Raw genomic sequence first — 20,051 nt, 5'->3', positions numbered from 1 at the left:
ACGTGATACCTGTATAATATATATATGTGTGTCAATACGTGATACCTGTATAATATATATGTGTGTCCATACGTGATACCTGTATAATATATATATATATGTCCATACGTGATACCTGTATAATATATATATATATATATATGTCCATACGTGATACCTGTATAATATATATATATATGTGTCCATACGTGATACCTGTATAATATATATATGTGTGTCCATACGTGATACCTGTATAATATATATATATATATATATATATATATATATATATATGTGTCCATACGTGATACCTGTATAATATATATATATATATGTGTCCATACGTGATACCTGTATAATATATATATATATATGTGTCCATACGTGATACCTGTATAATATATATATATATATATATATATATGTGTCCATACGTGATACCTGTATAATATATATGTGTCCATACGTGATACCTGTATAATATGTGTGTGTGTGTGTTTTGCACTGATATGTGTATTCACAGAGAAACTTGTAGAAATTTTGACTCACTTTGTAAAATGATAATGCACTGACGAATGGTGATACATATAAACAATGCTAATTCAGATTTATTTATAGAAAAATGTAATATCAAACACCCGGCCGCCACAAAAAGTGCTGGTGCAAAAATATATAATGTACAGAAACACGTACATGACGTCATACACATATATAACGTACATGACACCCTACACATATATAATGTACATAACACCAAATATATAACGTACATAACACCCTACAAATATATAACGTACATAGCACCCTACAAATATATAACGTACATAGCACCCTACAAATATATAACGTACATAGCACCCTACAAATATATAACGTACATAGCACCCTACAAATATATAACGTACATAACACCCTACAAATATATAACGTACATAACACCCTACAAATATATAACGTACATAACACCCTACAAATATATAACGTACATAACACCCTACATATAACGTACATAACACCAAATATATAACGTACATAACACCCTACAAATATATAACGTACATAACACCCTACACATATATAACGTACATAGCACCCTACATAACACCCTACACATATATAATGTACATAACACCCTACACATATATAATGTACATAACACCCTACACATATATAATGTACATAACACCCTACACATATATAATGTACATAACACCCTACAAATATATATACTGTACATAGCACCCTACAAATATATAACGTACATAACACCCTACACATATATAACGTACATAACACCCTACACATATATAATGTACATAACACCCTACACATATATAACGTACATAACACCCTACATATAACGTACATAACACCCTACATATAACGTACATAACACCAAATATATAACGTACATAGCACCCTACAAATATATAACGTACATAGCACCCTACAAATATATAACGTACATAACACCCTACAAATATATAACGTACATAGCACCCTACAAATATATAACGTACATAGCACCCTACAAATATATAACGTACATAACACCCTACAAATATATAACGTACATAGCACCCTACAAATATATAACGTACATAGCACCCTACAAATATATAACGTACATAGCACCCTACAAATATATAACGTACATAGCACCCTACAAATATATAATGTATTAGACAGTCCTTATAGGTATAGTTCTGTAGTCTGCACTGTAGTCCCGTGTAATGTATTAGACAGTCCTTATAGGTATAGTCCTGTAGTCTGCACTGTAGTCCCATGTAATGTATTAGACAGTCCTTATAGGTATAGTTCTGTAGTCTGCACTGTAGTCCCATGTAATGTATTAGACAGTCCTTATAGGTACAGTTCTGTAGTCTGCACTGTAGTCCCATGTAATGTATTAGACAGTCCTTATAGGTATAGTTCTGTAGTCTGCACTGTAGTCCCGTGTAATGTATTACAGTCCTTATAGGTATAGTTCTGTAGTCTGCACTGTAGTCCCGTGTAATGTATTAGACAGTCCTTATAGGTATAGTCCTGTAGTCTGCACTGTAGTCCCATGTAATGTATTAGACAGTCCTTATAGGTATAGTTCTGTAGTCTGCACTGTAGTCCCGTGTAATGTATTAGACAGTCCTTATAGGTATAGTTCTGTAGTCTGCACTGTAGTCCCATGTAATGTATTAGACAGTCCTTATAGGTATAGTTCTGTAGTCTGCACTGTAGTCCCATGTTATATATTAGACAGTCCTTATAGGTATAGTTCTGTAGTCTGCACTGTAGTCCCGTGTAATGTATTAGACAGTCCTTATAGGTATAGTCCTGTAGTCTGCACTGTAGTCCCATGTAATGTATTAGACAGTCCTTATAGGTATAGTTCTGTAGTCTGCACTGTAGTCCCGTGTAATGTATTAGACAGTCCTTATAGGTATAGTCCTGTAGTCTGCACTGTAGTCCCATGTAATGTATTAGACAGTCCTTATAGGTATAGTTCTGTAGTCTGCACTGTAGTCCCGTGTAATGTATTAGACAGTCCTTATAGGTATAGTTCTGTAGTCTGCACTGTAGTCCCATGTAATGTATTAGACAGTCCTTATAGGTATAGTTCTGTAGTCTGCACTGTAGTCCCATGTTATATATTAGACAGTCCTTATAGGTATAGTTCTGTAGTCTGCACTGTAGTCCCATGTAATGTATTAGACAGTCCTTATAGGTATAGTTCTGTAGTCTGCACTGTAGTCCCGTGTTATATATTAGACAGTTCATATAGTACTACAAAAGACCAGAAGAACCTGCTATCCAGAACTTTCTTCAGCCGTGCCGCCGTGCAGTCAGATGGTGCGCGCTGTGGCTCCTGGTTCAGTAGATCTCGTAGGTGCTGCGTCTTTGGATATAGTTCCTCCGGCTTATTGCGTCTCCCCAGGTATATGGCTAAAGTCCAGAGACAGAATTCGGACATATTCTACGCGTTTCTCGCCTTGTGCGATCATCAGGAATCGGTAAATACATGACAGAGATGTCCTCAGATGGATTTGTTTAAGCTCCCATTTATCAGCGTGGTGCCGATCCAGCACTGATGGCGGCCGTGTACAGCACTGATGGCGGCCGTATACCTTAGCTGTGGTCTGGACTTTAAGGGGATTAGGCTCCGCCCTCTTCTCCTCACATCATTTCCCTACACACCTGTGAAGGTAAGCGAGGGGCGTCATGGGGTGCGGGTTGTATCTAAACTCTGTGAACATTGCCAGACGCTAATAGTACACCTGCCGTAACCACTAGAACCGTACTGGGATATGGGGATTTATACTGGAATATATTTATATATTTATGCAGACTCGCTGCCAATACAACGAAATACTAACTCAATAAGGACACCCACGGACTTCAGGAAAAAGGTTTATTGAGAAATCATTATTATTTTCTTTGAAATTACCGACAAATGAGATACCTACGGGAATAGTTTGATAATATTAAGAGGAGTGGGGTAAGTGTTATAGTATATCATACACGAGCCAGATACAAAATGCACAAATGTGCCTACAATTCGGAGACATTCGTTTTTGTTTTCATGTTTTTTTGGGGGGTAAGTAGTTCAGTACGATTACTTGGGAGGGCCCTATGATACGCTTTTTTCAAAGCTCTGTTAGGGTACCCACGATTTTTTAGCCTAGTCCGCAATTCCCCTGCTTTTTTCTTAAATTCCTCCAGGGTAGAACAGTTTCTCCTCAGTCTAATATACTGACTTATCGGGATCCCAAACGTCAAAGCAGTAGAGTGACAGCTCCCCCATTGTAACAGAACGCTCCTTGCTGCGTTCTTTCGAAATAATGTAGTGGCAATCTGTCCGTCTTCTGTTACATAGATGGTCAGGTCCAAAAACGTAAGTTGTTGTTTATGGATGGTATGTGTGAATTTTAAACCCAGATTATTACAATTTAGGACAGTTACAAATTCCTTGAACATCTGTTCTAATGATGATCAAATGAGGAAAATATCGTCTATGTACCGGATCCATACATTTATGGATCCGGTACGTAGACGACATCCCTCTGAAAAAACTATCTGGTCCTCCCAATGACCTAAGTACAGGTTAGCGTAGCTAGGGGCACATGGGCTCCCCATGGCCACGCCCCTTTTTTGAAGATACTGTATTTTTTCGGCGTATAAGACGCACTTTTCCTTCCCCAAACCTGTGCGAATTCCTGCGGCCATCAACGGCCGGGACCCGCGGCTAATACAGGACATTACCGATCGCGGTGATGCCCTGTATTAACCCTTCAGATGCGGCGATCAAAGCTGACCGCCGCATCTGAAGCGAAAAATAACACTAAGCCGGCTGCTCCCGGTGAAATCCCGGCGTCCCGAACAGCTTACAGGACACCGGGAGGGACCTTACCTACCTCCTCGGTGTCTGCTCCGTGCCGGGATCCCCTGCATGGCCGGCGCTCTCCTTTGACGTCATCACGTCGTCGCGCACACCGTCCCATCATCCAATAGGAACGGCGTGCGTGGCGACGGAAAGCGTGCATCCCAGGGAAAGACGACGTCTGGAGCGTCGTGGACACCTCGGGGATGCGGTGACAGCGATGGAGGGCGACATCCAGGGCAGCGGTGACGAGTGGTGATGGGTCCGGAGCGGCGCGGACACGTGAGTATTACCTCCTATACCAGTGGTCTTCAACCTGCGGACCTCCAGATGTTGCAAAACTACAACTCCCAGCATGCCCGGACAGAAGTTGGCTGTCCGGGCATGCTGAGAGTTGTAGTTTTGCAACATCTGGAGGTCTGCAGGTTGAAGATCACTGGTGGGTTCAGAATCTTTTTTTTCTAGATTTTGGACCTTATATGCCAGTGCGTCCTATAGGGCAAAAAACATGGTAGGTGGTCGACTCAAACATGAAATAATTATTTGTCAAAATAATCTGAGACCTGAGGGCCCAAGTAATTGAAGTAGTGAAACCCCCTCAGAGGGGAGGTAAGTGGTCGCCTGCTTCTACAGTGAGAGGCGGATCTATCGATTACAATCGGTACCACCACATGGGTTAAATGATTTTATATCGTATGCCTGTTTCCTCTAAGAGATGATACCCTAGTGGAGAGGCATGCGATGTGTTAATATTCATTCACTGTATATAAACAACTTATTACTGTTCGTGTAGATATTGTTCTTACTATTACCTATAACTATTACCCCACTCCTCTTAAAGGGGTATTCCAGGAAAAAAACGTTTTTATATATATCAACTGGCTCCAGAAAGTTAAACAGATTTGTAAATTACTTCTATTAAAAAATCTTAATCCTTCCAATAGTTATTAGCTTCTGAAGTTTTCTGTCTAACTGCTCAATGATGATGTCACGTCCCAGGAGCTGTGCATGATGGGAGAATATCCCCATAGGAACTGCACAGCTCCCGGGACGTGAGTCATCAGAAAGCAGTTAGACAGAAAACAACTCAACTTCAGAAGCTAATCACTATTGGAAGGATTAATATTTTTTAATAGAAGTCATTTACAAAGCTATTAAACTTTCCGGAGCCAGTTGATATATATAAAAAAAAGTTTTGGCCTGGAATACCCCTTTAAGTACTACAACATATCAAAAATAATTTTTCATGACAGTGCCCATTTAAGGTTGTTCTTTTCTGTCTGAATCCCCTCTGATGACACGTGTCTCGGGAACCGGCCAGTTTAGAAGAGGTTTGCTATGGGAATTAGCTTCTAAACTGGGTGGTTCCCGAGACACGTGTCATCAGAGGGGATTTAGACAGAAAAGAACAACCTTAACTTCAGAAGCTCATAAGTACTGAAAGAATTAAGATTTTTTAATTGAAGTAATTCACAAATCTGTTTAACTTTCTGGAGCCAGGTGATAGAGATATAGATAGATATATATCTATATCTATATCTATATCTATATCTATTAAAAAAAAAAAGTTTTTCCTGGATAACCCCTTTAATATTATCAAACTTTTCCCGTAGGTATTTAATTTGTCGGTAATTTCAAACAAAATAGTGATTTTTCTTGAAGTCCGTGGGTGTCCTTATTGAGTTAGTATTTAGTTGTATTGGCAGCGAGTCTGCATAAATATACCTATACCTATAAGGACTGTCTAATACATTACACGGGACTACAGTGCAGACTACAGAACTATAAGGACTGTCTAATACATTACACAGGACTACAGTGCAGACTACAGAACTATACCTATAAGGACTGTCTAATACATTACACGGGACTACAGAACTATACCTATAAGGACTGTAATACATTACACGGGACTACAGTGCAGACTACAGAACTATACCTATAAGGACTGTCTAATACATTACACGGGACTACAGTGCAGACTACAGAACTATACCTATAAGGACTGTCTAATACATTACACAGGACTACAGTGCAGACTACAGAACTATACCTATAAGGACTGTCTAATACATTACACGGGACTACAGTGCAGACTACAGAACTATACCTATAAGGACTGTAATACATTACACAGGACTACAGTGCAGACTACAGAACTATACCTATAAGGACTGTCTAATACATTACACGGGACTACAGTGCAGACTACAGAACTATACCTATAAGGACTGTCTAATACATTACACGGGACTACAGTGCAGACTACAGAACTATACCTATAAGGACTGTCTAATACATTACACGGGACTACAGTGCAGACTACAGAACTGTACCTATAAGGACTGTCTAATACATTACACAGGACTACAGAACTATACCTATAAGGACTGTCTAATACATTACACGGGACTACAGTGCAGACTACAGAACTATACCTATAAGGACTGTCTAATACATTACACGGGACTACAGTGCAGACTACAGAACTATACCTATAAGGACTGTCTAATACATTACACGGGACTACAGTGCAGACTACAGAACTATACCTATAAGGACTGTCTAATACATTACACGGGACTACAGAACTATACCTATAAGGACTGTCTAATACATTACACGGGACTACAGAACTATACCTATAAGGACTGTCTAATACATTACACGGGACTACAGTGCAGACTACAGAACTATACCTATAAGGACTGTCTAATACATTACACGGGACTACAGTGCAGACTACAGAACTATACCTATAAGGACTGTCTAATACATTACATGGGACTACAGAACTATACCTATAAGGACTGTCTAATACATTACACGGGACTACAGTGCAGACTACAGAACTATACCTATAAGGACTGTCTAATACATTACACGGGACTACAGTGCAGACTACAGAACTATACCTATAAGGACTGTCTAATACATTACACGGGACTACAGTGCAGACTACAGAACTATACCTATAAGGACTGTCTAATACATTACACGGGACTACAGTGCAGACTACAGAACTATACCTATAAGGACTGTAATACATTACACGGGACTACAGAACTATACCTATAAGGACTGTCTAATACATTACACGGGACTACAGTGCAGACTACAGAACTATACCTATAAGGACTGTCTAATACATTACACGGGACTACAGTGCAGACTACAGAACTATACCTATAAGGACTGTCTAATACATTACACGGGACTACAGTGCAGACTACAGAACTATACCTATAAGGACTGTCTAATACATTACACAGGACTACAGTGCAGACTACAGAACTGTACCTATAAGGACTGTGCTTAATCCTCTACAATGCTGGGACTGTTATATCTGAATTATATCCAGTAGACGGACCTGAGACTGTATATGAGCTGCAGCAGGTATATTCCTCTATCTATATATAAAGAGACGGCATTTCTCCCCAGGGCTGTATATTTGTAGGGCGTCATGTACAGTATATATATGTATAGGGCGTCATGTACAGTATATATATGTGTAGGGCGTCATGTACAGTATATATATGTGTAGGGCGTCATGTACAGTATATATATGTGTAGGGCGTCATGTACAGTATATATATGTGTAGGGCGTCATGTACATTATATATATGTGTAGGGCGTCATGTACATTATATATATGTGTAGGGCGTCATGTACATTATATATATGTGTAGGGCGTCATGTACATTATATATATGTGTAGGGCGTCATGTACATTATATATATGTGTAGGGCGTCATGTACATTATATATATGTGTAGGGCGTCATGTACATTATATATATTTGTAGGGCGTCATGTACATTATATATGTGTAGGGCGTCATGTACATTATATATGTGTAGGGCGTCATGTACAGTATATATGTGTAGGGCGTCATGTACAGTATATATGTGTAGGGCGTCGTGTACAGTATATATGTGTAGGGCGTCGTGTACAGTATATATGTGTAGGGCGTCGTGTACATTATATATGTGTAGGGCGTCATGTACAGTATATATGTGTAGGGCGTCATGTACAGTATATATGTGTAGGGCGTCATGTACAGTATATATGTGTAGGGCGTCATGTACATTATATATGTGTAGGGCGTCGTGTACAGTATATATGTGTAGGGCGTCGTGTACAGTATATATGTGTAGGGCGTCGTGTACAGTATATATGTGTAGGGCGTCGTGTACAGTATATATGTGTAGGGCGTCGTGTACATTATATATGTGTAGGGCGTCGTGTACAGTATATATGTGTAGGGTGTCGTGTACATTATATATTTGTAGGGTGTCATGTACAGTATATATGTGTAGGGTGTTATGTACAGTATATATGTGTAGGGTGTTATGTACGTTATATATTTGTAGGGTGTTATGTACGTTATATATGTGTAGGGTGTTATGTACGTTATATATGTGTAGGGTGTTATGTACATTATATATGTGTAGGGTGTCATGTACAGTATATATGTGTAGGGTGTCATGTACATTATATATGTGTAGGGTGTTGTGTACAGTATATATGTGTAGGGCGTCATGTACATTATATATGTGTAGGGCGTCATGTACATTATATATGTGTAGGGTGTCGTGTACATTATATATGTGTAGGGTGTTATGTATGTTATATATTTGTAGGGTGTTATGTACATTATATATTTGTAGGGTGTTATGTACAGTATATATGTGTAGGGTGTTATGTATGTTATATATTTGTAGGGTGTTATGTACATTATATATTTGTAGGGTGTTATGTACAGTATATATCTGTAGGGTGTCATGTACATTATGTGTAGGGTGTTGTGTACATTATATATGTGTAGGGTGTTGTGTACATTATATATGTGTAGGGTGTTATGTACATTATATATGTGTAGGGTGTTGTGTACAGTATATATCTGTAGGGTGTTGTGTACAGTATATATCTGTAGGGTGTTGTGTACAGTATATATCTGTAGGGTGTCATGTACATTATATATATGTGTAGGGTGTTATGTACAGTATATATATGTGTAGGGTGTTATGTACAGTATATATATGTGTAGGGTGTTATGTACGTTATATATTTGTAGGGTGCTATGTACGTTATATATTTGTAGGGTGCTATGTACGTTATATATTTGGTGCTATGTACATTATATATGTGTAGGGTGTTATGTACATTATATATGTGTAGGGCGTTATGTATGTTATATATTTGTAGGGTGTTGTGTACAGTATATATCTGTAGGGTGTCATGTACATTATATATGTGTAGGGTGTTATGTATGTTATATATTTGTAGGGTGTTGTGTACAGTATATATCTGTAGGGTGTCATGTACGTTATATATGTGTAGGGTGTTATGTATGTTATATATTTGTAGGGTGTTATGTACATTATATATATGTGTAGGGTGTTATGTACAGTATATATGTGTAGGGTGTTATGTACAGTATATATATGTGTAGGGTGTTATGTACAGTATATATGTGTAGGGCGTTATGTATGTTATATATTTGTAGGGTGTTGTGTACAGTATATATCTGTAGGGTGTTGTGTACAGTATATATGTCTGTAGGGCGTTGTGTACAGTATATATCTGTAGGGTGTCATGTACATTATATATGTGTAGGGTGTTATGTATGTTATATATTTGTAGGGTGTTGTGTACAGTATATATCTGTAGGGTGTCATGTACATTATATATGTGTAGGGTGTTATGTATGTTATATATTTGTAGGGTGTTATGTACAGTATATATGTGTAGGGTGTTATGTATGTTATATATTTGTAGGGTGTTGTGTACAGTATATATGTGTAGGGTGTTATGTACAGTATATATATGTAGGGTGTTATGTATGTTATATATTTGTAGGGTGTTGTGTACAGTATATATGTGTAGGGTGTTATGTACATTATATATGTGTAGGGCGTTATGTATGTTATATATTTGTAGGGTGTTGTGTACAGTATATATCTGTAGGGTGTTGTGTACAGTATATATCTGTAGGGTGTCATGTACATTATATATGTGTAGGGTGTTATGTATGTTATATATTTGTAGGGTGTTGTGTACAGTATATATCTGTAGGGTGTCATGTACATTATATATGTGTAGGGTGTTATGTATGTTATATATTTGTAGGGTGTTATGTACAGTATATATGTGTAGGGTGTTATGTACATTATATATTTGTAGGGTGTTATGTACAGTATATATTTGTATGGTGTTATGTACATGTATTATACATATATATACATTTTTGCACCAGCACTTTTTGTGGCGTCCGGGTGTTTGATATATTACATTTTTCTATAAATAAATCTGAATTAGCATTGTTTCTATGCATCACCATTCGTCAGTGCATTATATATTATATATATATATATATATAATATACAGGTATCATGTATCTGTATATAGTGATGGGGTGCAGGCAGTGCTCTGTATACAGTGATGGGGTGCAGGCAGTGCTCTGTATACAGTGATGGGGTGCAGGCAGTGCTCTGTATACAGTGATGGGGTGCAGGCAGTGCTCTGTATACAGTGATGGGGTGCAGGCAGTGTTCTGTATACAGTGATGGGGTGCAGGCAGTGTTCTGTATACAGTGATGGGGTGCAGGCAGTGCTCTGTATACAGTGATGGGGGTGCAGGCAGTGCTCTGTATACAGTGATGGGGGTGCAGGCAGTGCTCTGTATACAGTGATGGGGTGCAGGCAGTGTTCTGTATACAGTGATGGGGGTGCAGGCAGTGTTCTGTATACAGTGATGGGGGTGCAGGCAGTGTTCTGTATACAGTGATGGGGTGCAGGCAGTGTTCTGTATACAGTGATGGGGTGCAGGCAGTGTTCTGTATACAGTGATGGGGGTGCAGGCAGTGCTCTGTATACAGTGATGGGGGTGCAGGCAGTGCTCTGTATACAGTGATGGGGTGCAGGCAGTGCTCTGTATACAGTGATGGGGTGCAGGCAGTGCTCTGTATACAGTGATGGGGTGCAGGCAGTGCTCTGTATACAGTGATGGGGTGCAGGCAGTGTTCTGTATACAGTGATGGGGGTGCAGGCAGTGTTCTGTATACAGTGATGGGGGTGCAGGCAGTGTTCTGTATACAGTGATGGGGGTGCAGGCAGTGTTCTGTATACAGTGATGGGGGTGCAGGCAGTGTTCTGTATACAGTGATGGGGGTGCAGGCAGTGTTCTGTATACAGTGATGGGGGTGCAGGCAGTGTTCTGTATACAGTGATGGGGGTGCAGGCAGTGTTCTGTATACAGTGATGGGGGTGCAGGCAGTGTTCTGTATACAGTGATGGGGGTGCAGGCAGTGTTCTGTATACAGTGATGGGGGTGCAGGCAGTGTTCTGTATACAGTGATGGGGGTGCAGGCAGTGTTCTGTATACAGTGATGGGGTGCAGGCAGTGCTCTGTATATAGTGATGGGGGTGCAGGCAGTGCTCTGTATATAGTGATGGGGTGCAGGCAGTGCTCTGTATATAGTGATGGGGGTGCAGGCAGTGTTCTGTATATAGTGATGGGGGTGCAGGCAGTGTTCTGTATATAGTGATGGGGGTGCAGGCAGTATTCTGTATATAGTGATGGGGTGCAGGCAGTGTTCTGTATATAGTGATGGGGGTGCAGGCAGTGTTCTGTATATAGTGATGGGGGTGCAGGCAGTGTTCTGTATATAGTGATGGGGGTGCAGGCAGTGTTCTGTATATAGTGATGGGGTGCAGGCAGTGCTCTGTATATAGTGATGGGGTGCAGGCAGTGCTCTGTATACAGTGATGGGGTGCAGGCAGTGCTCTGTATACAGTGATGGGGTGCAGGCAGTGCTCTGTATACAGTGATGGGGTGCAGGCAGTGCTCTGTATACAGTGATGGGGTGCAGGCAGTGCTCTGTATACAGTGATGGGGGTGCAGGCAGTGTTCTGTATACAGTGATGGGGTGCAGGCAGTGTTCTGTATACAGTGATGGGGTGCAGGCAGTGCTCTGTATACAGTGATGGGGTGCAGGCAGTGCTCTGTATACAGTGATGGGGTGCAGGCAGTGTTCTGTATACAGTGATGGTGCAGGCAGTGTTCTGTATACAGTGATGGGGGTGCAGGCAGTGTTCTGTATACAGTGATGGGGGTGCAGGCAGTGTTCTGTATACAGTGATGGGGGTGCAGGCAGTGTTCTGTATACAGTGATGGGGGTGCAGGCAGTGTTCTGTATACAGTGATGGGGTGCAGGCAGTGTTCTGTATACAGTGATGGGGTGCAGGCAGTGTTCTGTATACAGTGATGGGGTGCAGGCAGTGTTCTGTATACAGTGATGGGGTGCAGGCAGTGTTCTGTATACAGTGATGGGGTGCAGGCAGTGTTCTGTATACAGTGATGGGGTGCAGGCAGTGTTCTGTATACAGTGATGGGGTGCAGGCAGTGTTCTGTATATAGTGATGGGGTGCAGGCAGTGTTCTGTATATAGTGATGGGGTGCAGGCAGTGTTCTGTATATAGTGATGGGGGTGCAGGCAGTGTTCTGTATATAGTGATGGGGGTGCAGGCAGTGTTCTGTATATAGTGATGGGGGTGCAGGCAGTGTTCTGTATATAGTGATGGGGTGCAGGCAGTGCTCTGTATATAGTGATGGGGTGCAGGCAGTGCTCTGTATATAGTGATGGGGTGCAGGCAGTGCTCTGTATATAGTGATGGGGTGCAGGCAGTATTCTGTATATAGTGATGGGGTGCAGGCAGTGCTCTGTATACAGTGATGGGGTGCAGGCAGTGCTCTGTATACAGTGATGGGGTGCAGGCAGTGCTCTGTATACAGTGATGGGGTGCAGGCAGTGTTCTGTATACAGTGATGGGGTGCAGGCAGTGCTCTGTATATAGTGATGGGGGTGCAGGCAGTGCTCTGTATACAGTGATGGGGTGCAGGCAGTGCTCTGTATATAGTGATGGGGTGCAGGCAGTGCTCTGTATACAGTGATGGGGTGCAGGCAGTGCTCTGTATACAGTGATGGGGTGCAGGCAGTGTTCTGTATACAGTGATGGGGTGCAGGCAGTGCTCTGTATATAGTGATGGGGGTGCAGGCAGTGCTCTGTATACAGTGATGGGGTGCAGGCAGTGCTCTGTATATAGTGATGGGGTGCAGGCAGTGCTCTGTATACAGTGATGGGGTGCAGGCAGTGCTCTGTATACAGTGATGGGGTGCAGGCAGTGTTCTGTATACAGTGATGGGGTGCAGGCAGTGCTCTGTATATAGTGATGGGGTGCAGGCAGTGCTCTGTATACAGTGATGGGGTGCAGGCAGTGCTCTGTATACACAGTGATGGGGTGCAGGCAGTGCTCTGTATATACTGATGGGGGTGCAGGCAGTGCTCTGTATATACTGATGGGGGTGCAGGCAGTGCTATATAACGGTCAGCTCTTGTTTCCTCCTGTACAGATGCCGTCCCAGTCATATTCCATCTATCGTGGGGTAGAGGAGGAGGATGAGGCCGAGCTCCATATTGACGAGACCCCACATGTGGTTCAGAGGACAAATCCAAAGGGCTCCGGGTGCCCGATATCTCCTCAATACCAGAAATTCATCTTCATCATCTGTGTGGCCATGATTGTCGGTCAGTGCCCGGAATATGTACAGGAGTAATGTGTGCGGAACAACATACGAGATATATACGACATGAGAGATAGATACGAGATATATACGACATGAGAGATAGATATGAGATATATGAGATAGATAAATATTTGGTAGAGGGTGTGATGCAAAGGGCAGATGGAATTGCCCTGGGTCAGATGGCATTAACCCCTTGTATTAGTGACGCCAGGGCGTGGTTTATCCTCAATACCACTCAATGGTATATCGCTGGATCCTGGGCTAGGCAAATACCACTCAATGGTATATCGCTGGATCCTGGGCTAGGCACGGGGCCAATAATGACTCCGGCGCCAAGTTGCAGACAACGATAGCTTTTTCTGAGGTTAGACAGATGGTACAGTCTATATACTTCAGCCAGGACCCATGGAGGTGACCAGTGACTTTAGAGACCTTAAGGGCTTGCTGTCACTTGTAGTAGAGGTGGACAATTTAGTGCAGGCCACGTTGACTAGACAGATGACTTTGACTTGACTGACTTGTGGCTGCAGGTTGGACTTGAGGCCTCCTATGACTCTGGACACTCCTAGACTCGACTGCACTGGACCTCAGCAGAGAGAGCAGAGGCTCCACCCTGGGCTTATATGGGGAGGCTCTGGTGGGGTCCCATTGGTCACCCCTAGGTCACCTGGTCAATGATACCTCCTGGGTAACAATCACATGGTAAACAGTCTTAAAAAGGTATAACACTCTTACATATACAAGATAGGGATTATATTACATTTACAATAAACAGATGCAGGGGGTGGGGGCAGGGGACACTACAGGAGGGCCACCACAAACTCCCCCTCTTAAACACAGCCATCCTTGTGTGCCCAGTCCCAGAGGCCGGATGACTAACAGTGGCCACTGTGGCCTAGTGAGAACAGTTCCTCGGCCGGGGTACTCACTTCCGACTCAGTGTGGATCTCCGCCCTGGATCCCCAGGTCCGGAGGTGGGAAGAAAGCCTCAACGGCGATGATCCTCGTGATGATGCAGGTGTTCCACCCGCTGGAGTTGCAGGCCAATGAACCTTCAGGTGGGCGTCTTCGGCCCAGATGGAGAATCTCTGCAGACAATCTGCTAACTCCTGGAACATCTGCACCGTGGCAGCAGATGTTACTGACAGGCCTCCTGCACCATCTTGGGACTCTCTGCTCTCGTGCTATGCTGCGCATACGCCATTTTTTTGCTCTCACCAGGGACTTCCACAAGACTAAAGAGGACCGGCTCTGCTTCTTATTCTTTGTGTCCAACAAAATGGCCACCGGCTGGAACTTCGTCATCAGCAGGGCCTGGGACCAGAATAAACTCAGCGGTGCGTCTTCTTCCGCTCCGCCGGCAACCTTTCAAGTTCCACTTAGGACTAGGAACTGCGACTTGGCTTCCACGCCCATGGGCGGGATGCTGGCTTTGGCAGGATCCTTTTGCGGCTTTTCTTCCAACAGATTAACCCTTTCAGGTATGGCGGCAGACATCTTGCCGCGTAACATTGCTTCGGCACGAATTTTGCACATAATGTTTATGACTTCAGTACCATCCTCAATGGCAGATTACAGTCTTTTCTTCACCTCCCCCTCTATTTCACAAGTGCCTCGAGTAAAACACTTCTTACTCGCAAAGTCCCATAAACTTTCTGGCGCAATTTTTGTTGCACACTCGTGCGTTTTACTCTGCAACACTGGAGACAAGTCAGACTGGAGGGGGGACTTCAGGCATAAGGTGCACACCCGTATCCTGTTCGTAGGGTGCCAAAAGTTGTGGTAGAGGGTGTAATGCAAAGGGCAGATTGAATTACCCTGGGGGCAGATGGCATTAACCCCTTGCATTTGTGATGCCAAGGTGTGGTTTATCATCAATACCGCTGGATCCTGGGCTAGGCACGGGGCAATAATGACTCCGACGCCAAGTTACGGACAACGGTAGCTTTACTGAGTGACAGATGGTACAGTCTATATACTTCAGCCAGGGCCCATGGAGGTGACCATTGACTTTAGAGACCTTAAGGGCTTGCTGGGACTCGTAGTAGAGGTGGACAATTTAGTGCAGGCCACGTTGACTAGACAGATGACTGACATGAGGCTCACAATGCTGTGACTGTGGTTACTTGTAGACTTGTAGCTGCAGGTTGGACTTGAGGCTCCTATGACTCTGGACATTCGACTGCACTGGACCTCAGCAGAGAGAGCAGAGGCTCCACCCAGGGCTTATATGGGGAGGCTCTGGTGGGGTTCCATTGGTTACCTGGTCAATGATACCTCCTGGGTAACAATCACATGGTAAACAGTCTTAAAGGTATAACACTCTTACATATACAACATAGGGATTATATACAATTACAGTAAACAGATGCAAGGGGGGGGGGGGGCAGCGGACACTACAGGAGGCTGCCTGACAAGGTAGCAAGGGTATGGGGTAACACCTCCCGTACTGGGCCACCACAGATAGACGTGAGCAGGACGTGAGCTGGACGTGAGGAGGACGCGAGCTGGACGTGAGCTAGCTAGTAACTAGTCCCAGTCGCAGACCGTGTCCATCGATATATACTCCAAAGAAGTCGCAGCACACCCAGGTAGCATTAGGTGCAAAAGAATTGAGCTTTATTTGCCCATGTTATACAACGTTTCAAGCTTGACAAAGATGGTGCGATACCATCCAAACGTTGTATAACATGGGCAAATAGAGCTCAATTCTTTTGCACCTAATGCTACCTGGGTGTGCTGCGACTTCTTTGGAGTATAGATAGATAGATATTAGATAGATAATAAAGTCCAAATATGAACAGCACATCAAGATAAATAAGTAATTTTGAACGGGGTGCAAGCATGCTTGGAGCCTCGGTCGCCGGTTCCTTAATCCATAAAAAACAAATAGATGCAGCCACCACAGCTTGAAAATCACCCTGAAAAAGCCAGCGTGAGGCTGGTGAAACGTTGTCTATTGGAATACACTATGGAATAAACCTTACACTGTGATTTTCAAGCTGTGGTGTGCTGCATCTATTTGTTTTTTATAGATAGATAATAGATAGATATGAGATAGATAATTAAGATATCTAATCTCTCCTTATACCTGACCTCTTATGTATCTTTCAGCCTTTATCCTGGGATTTGTAGTCACTCGTCACCCGTGTACATCATGTGACCCTATTGGTGACTATGCACCAGATGAGCCTTTTGATCAGGATGAACCTATAAGAATGGACTGGGCCGAACTGAAGGATCTGTTCACCAAGTACCTGAGTGATGGACAAGAGATCACTGAGAAGATACGGTGAGAGAAACAAGAGCTACCCCGCCCCCTACAGGGTCATACAGATAGGAGGAGCTATGAGCCTGCCCCAGCCCCTACAGGGTGATACAGATAGGATGAGACTGCCCTTCCTCCTGCAGGGTGATACAGATAGGATGAGACTGCCCTTCCTCCTGCAGGGTGATACAGAAGTAGTGAGGGGGGATACTTTTCATCAAACCGCCAACCGGAAGTAAAGTGACAGGTGCCATGCCCCCTTCTCTGGCAGAGCCCTACTAGGCCACGCCCCCTTCCCTGCATAGCTTCACCCCCCCCCCTTTCTTACACAGTCACTGATGTAGTCTCCTAAATGGATGTGAATGTTCATAGTGTGCCCCCCCCCCCCCCCCGAGTAATATGTAAATATGACCCGACAAGTCTGTGTAGCAGAATGTCTTATAGTAAAAAACGGACAGTAATGTATCATTTTATAAAGCTTTATTAATAGAAGTAATCATATATTCAAACACGTTTCAAAGAATTGTTTCTACAATTATAGGGATAAAAACAGTTCATATAGTTATTGAATCCTATTTTCAAAACTTTTATAAGTCTTATAAGTTTTATATTTTATAAGTTTTATAAGAAAAATTCTCACAAGCTGGTCATTCCTTTTGACGGTCAGTTAAATACATTCCAGTTGTTGTTAACTACAACCAAGCTGTATAAACAGTTTTCCAGCAGAAGCTGATTTTTCTGTACAGAAGCTACACATTCCCCAGATTAGTGAAACGGGGTACAGTTACATTTCATAGTAAAAAGGATGGGGTGCAATGGGGGAGAAATTTCTTTAGGTCACAGAAGTTACCAGAGCTCCACAACAGCTGACATTATATAGAAACAGATGCACATGAATGTTATATAAATTTAATATCATGCTTTTGCATATTGCTAATAGTAGTGAATGTCAGTTAAATGCATTCTGGATGTTTGAGCATTTCTACATTTGTAGGCATAAATACATTTAGTTTTTGACACATATCAAACACATTTCATAGAATAAGATGTTTTTCTTTTGCACATTTGTAAAGTTAAATACCATTTACAGGAATAAAGAGCTGTAGCAGAATGAAAGGCATAAATGATAGCTGTATGTAATTATATGGGTCCTAGTCTAACAGCTAAATTCTTTCCATGTAAATATGGTTGATAAATATTTGCATAGAAACTATTCTGCTAACTTCTTTTCAGGTTATTTTTAATCACAGAATACACTGAATAGTAGAGATGAGCGAACTTACAGTGATTCGATTTGTCACGAACTTCACGGCTCGGAGGTTGCTTACTTTAGCCTGCATGAATTAGTTCAGCTTTCAGGTGCTCAAGTGGCTGGAGACTCTTCTAGGACTGTATCCACCTTTTCCAGCCACTGGAGCATCGCAAAGCTGAATTAATTTATGCAGGACCTAATCACTGTAACTTCGCTCTTCTCTACTGAATAGTGTGTATATGTTAGATGTAGGTATTTATACTTCCTAATATACGCCTAATATTGTGTCATATTGTCTCGGGAACTGCAGAGAGTAGAAGAGGTTTGCTATGGGGATTTGCTTCTACTCTGTACAGTTCCAGAGACAGGTGTCATCAGAGAGCACTTGGACAGAAAACAACAACAACTTAACTTCAGCAGCTCATAAGTACTGAAAGGATTAAGACTTTTTAATAGAAATAATTTACAAATCTGTTTAACTTTCTGGAGCCAGTTGATATATAAAAAAATGTTTTTTCCTGGTATACCCCTTTAATACTACCTCTTTATATTGTGCCCTATCAGCCATAACATTAATATTGCGTTCCAAAACCCATAAAAACTGATAACACTGCCTAATATTGTGTCCCATGAACTATAATATTAACCCCTTAACGATGAAGGACATATATTTACGTCCTCTGCCGGCTTCTGCGATATGCCGCGGGGTCACGCAGCTAATACAGGACATCACCGATCGCGGTGATGCCCTGTATTAACCCTTCAGACGCGGCGATCAAAGCTGAGCGCCGCATCTGAAGCGAAAGTTAATGTATCCCGGCTGCTCAGTCGGGCTGTTAGGGACCGCCACGGTGAAATTGCGGCATCCCGAACAGCTTACAGGACACCGGGAGGGACCCTACCTGCCTCCTCGCTGTCCGATCGGTGAATGACTGCTCCTGCCTGAGATCCAGGCAGGAGCAGTCAAGCGCCGATAACACTGATCACAGGCGTGTTAATACACGCCAGTGATATGTGTAAAAGATCAGTGTGTGCAGTGTTATAGTCTCCTATGGGATAACAATGATCAGTATAAGAGATCAGTGTGTGCAGTGTTATACTGATTATTATTATCTCATAGGGGGCTATAACACTGCACACACTGATCTCTTATACTGATCATTATTATCCCATAGGGGGGGCTATAAGAGATCAGTGTGTGCAGTGTTATAGTACCCTATGGTATAATAATTATCAGTATAAGAGATCAGTGGGTGCAGTATTATAGTCTCCTATGGGATAATAATGATCAGTATAAGAGATCAGTGTGTGCAGTGTTATACTGATTATTATTATCTCATAGGGGGCTATAACACTGCACACACTGATCTCTTATACTGATCATTATTATCCCATAGGGGGGGCTATAAGAGATCAGTGTGTGCAGCGTTATAGTACCCTATGGTATAATAATGATAAGTATAAGAGATCAGTGTGTGCAGTATTATAGTCTCCTATGGGATAACAATGATCAGTGTGTGCAGTGTTATAGTCTCCTATGGGATAACCGTGATCAGTATAAGAGATCAGTGTGTGCAGTGTTATA

The 20,051-nt window shown here is 42.3% G+C and overlaps 1 protein-coding gene across 3 annotated transcripts in view; it reads left to right on the top strand.

The window, feature by feature from the left end:
• The window catches only part of TFR2 (transferrin receptor 2), a 150,091-nt gene that overhangs the window by 5,008 nt on the left and 125,032 nt on the right, over positions 1–20,051 (top strand). For all 3 annotated transcript variants that reach the window (XM_056569953.1, XM_056569952.1, XM_056569951.1), the window contains 2 exons: positions 13,773–13,947; positions 17,061–17,238. In XM_056569953.1, the coding sequence (XP_056425928.1) occupies positions 13,773–13,947; positions 17,061–17,238 (353 nt within the window). The remainder of the gene's footprint in view (positions 1–13,772; positions 13,948–17,060; positions 17,239–20,051) is intronic.

Source organism: Hyla sarda, chromosome 4, assembly GCF_029499605.1.
Source record: "Hyla sarda isolate aHylSar1 chromosome 4, aHylSar1.hap1, whole genome shotgun sequence".
In the NCBI taxonomy this organism is placed as follows: domain Eukaryota; kingdom Metazoa; phylum Chordata; class Amphibia; order Anura; family Hylidae; genus Hyla; species Hyla sarda.
The sequence above is the reverse complement of the archived record's forward strand: the minus strand, read 5'-3'. Positions and strand labels throughout refer to the sequence as shown.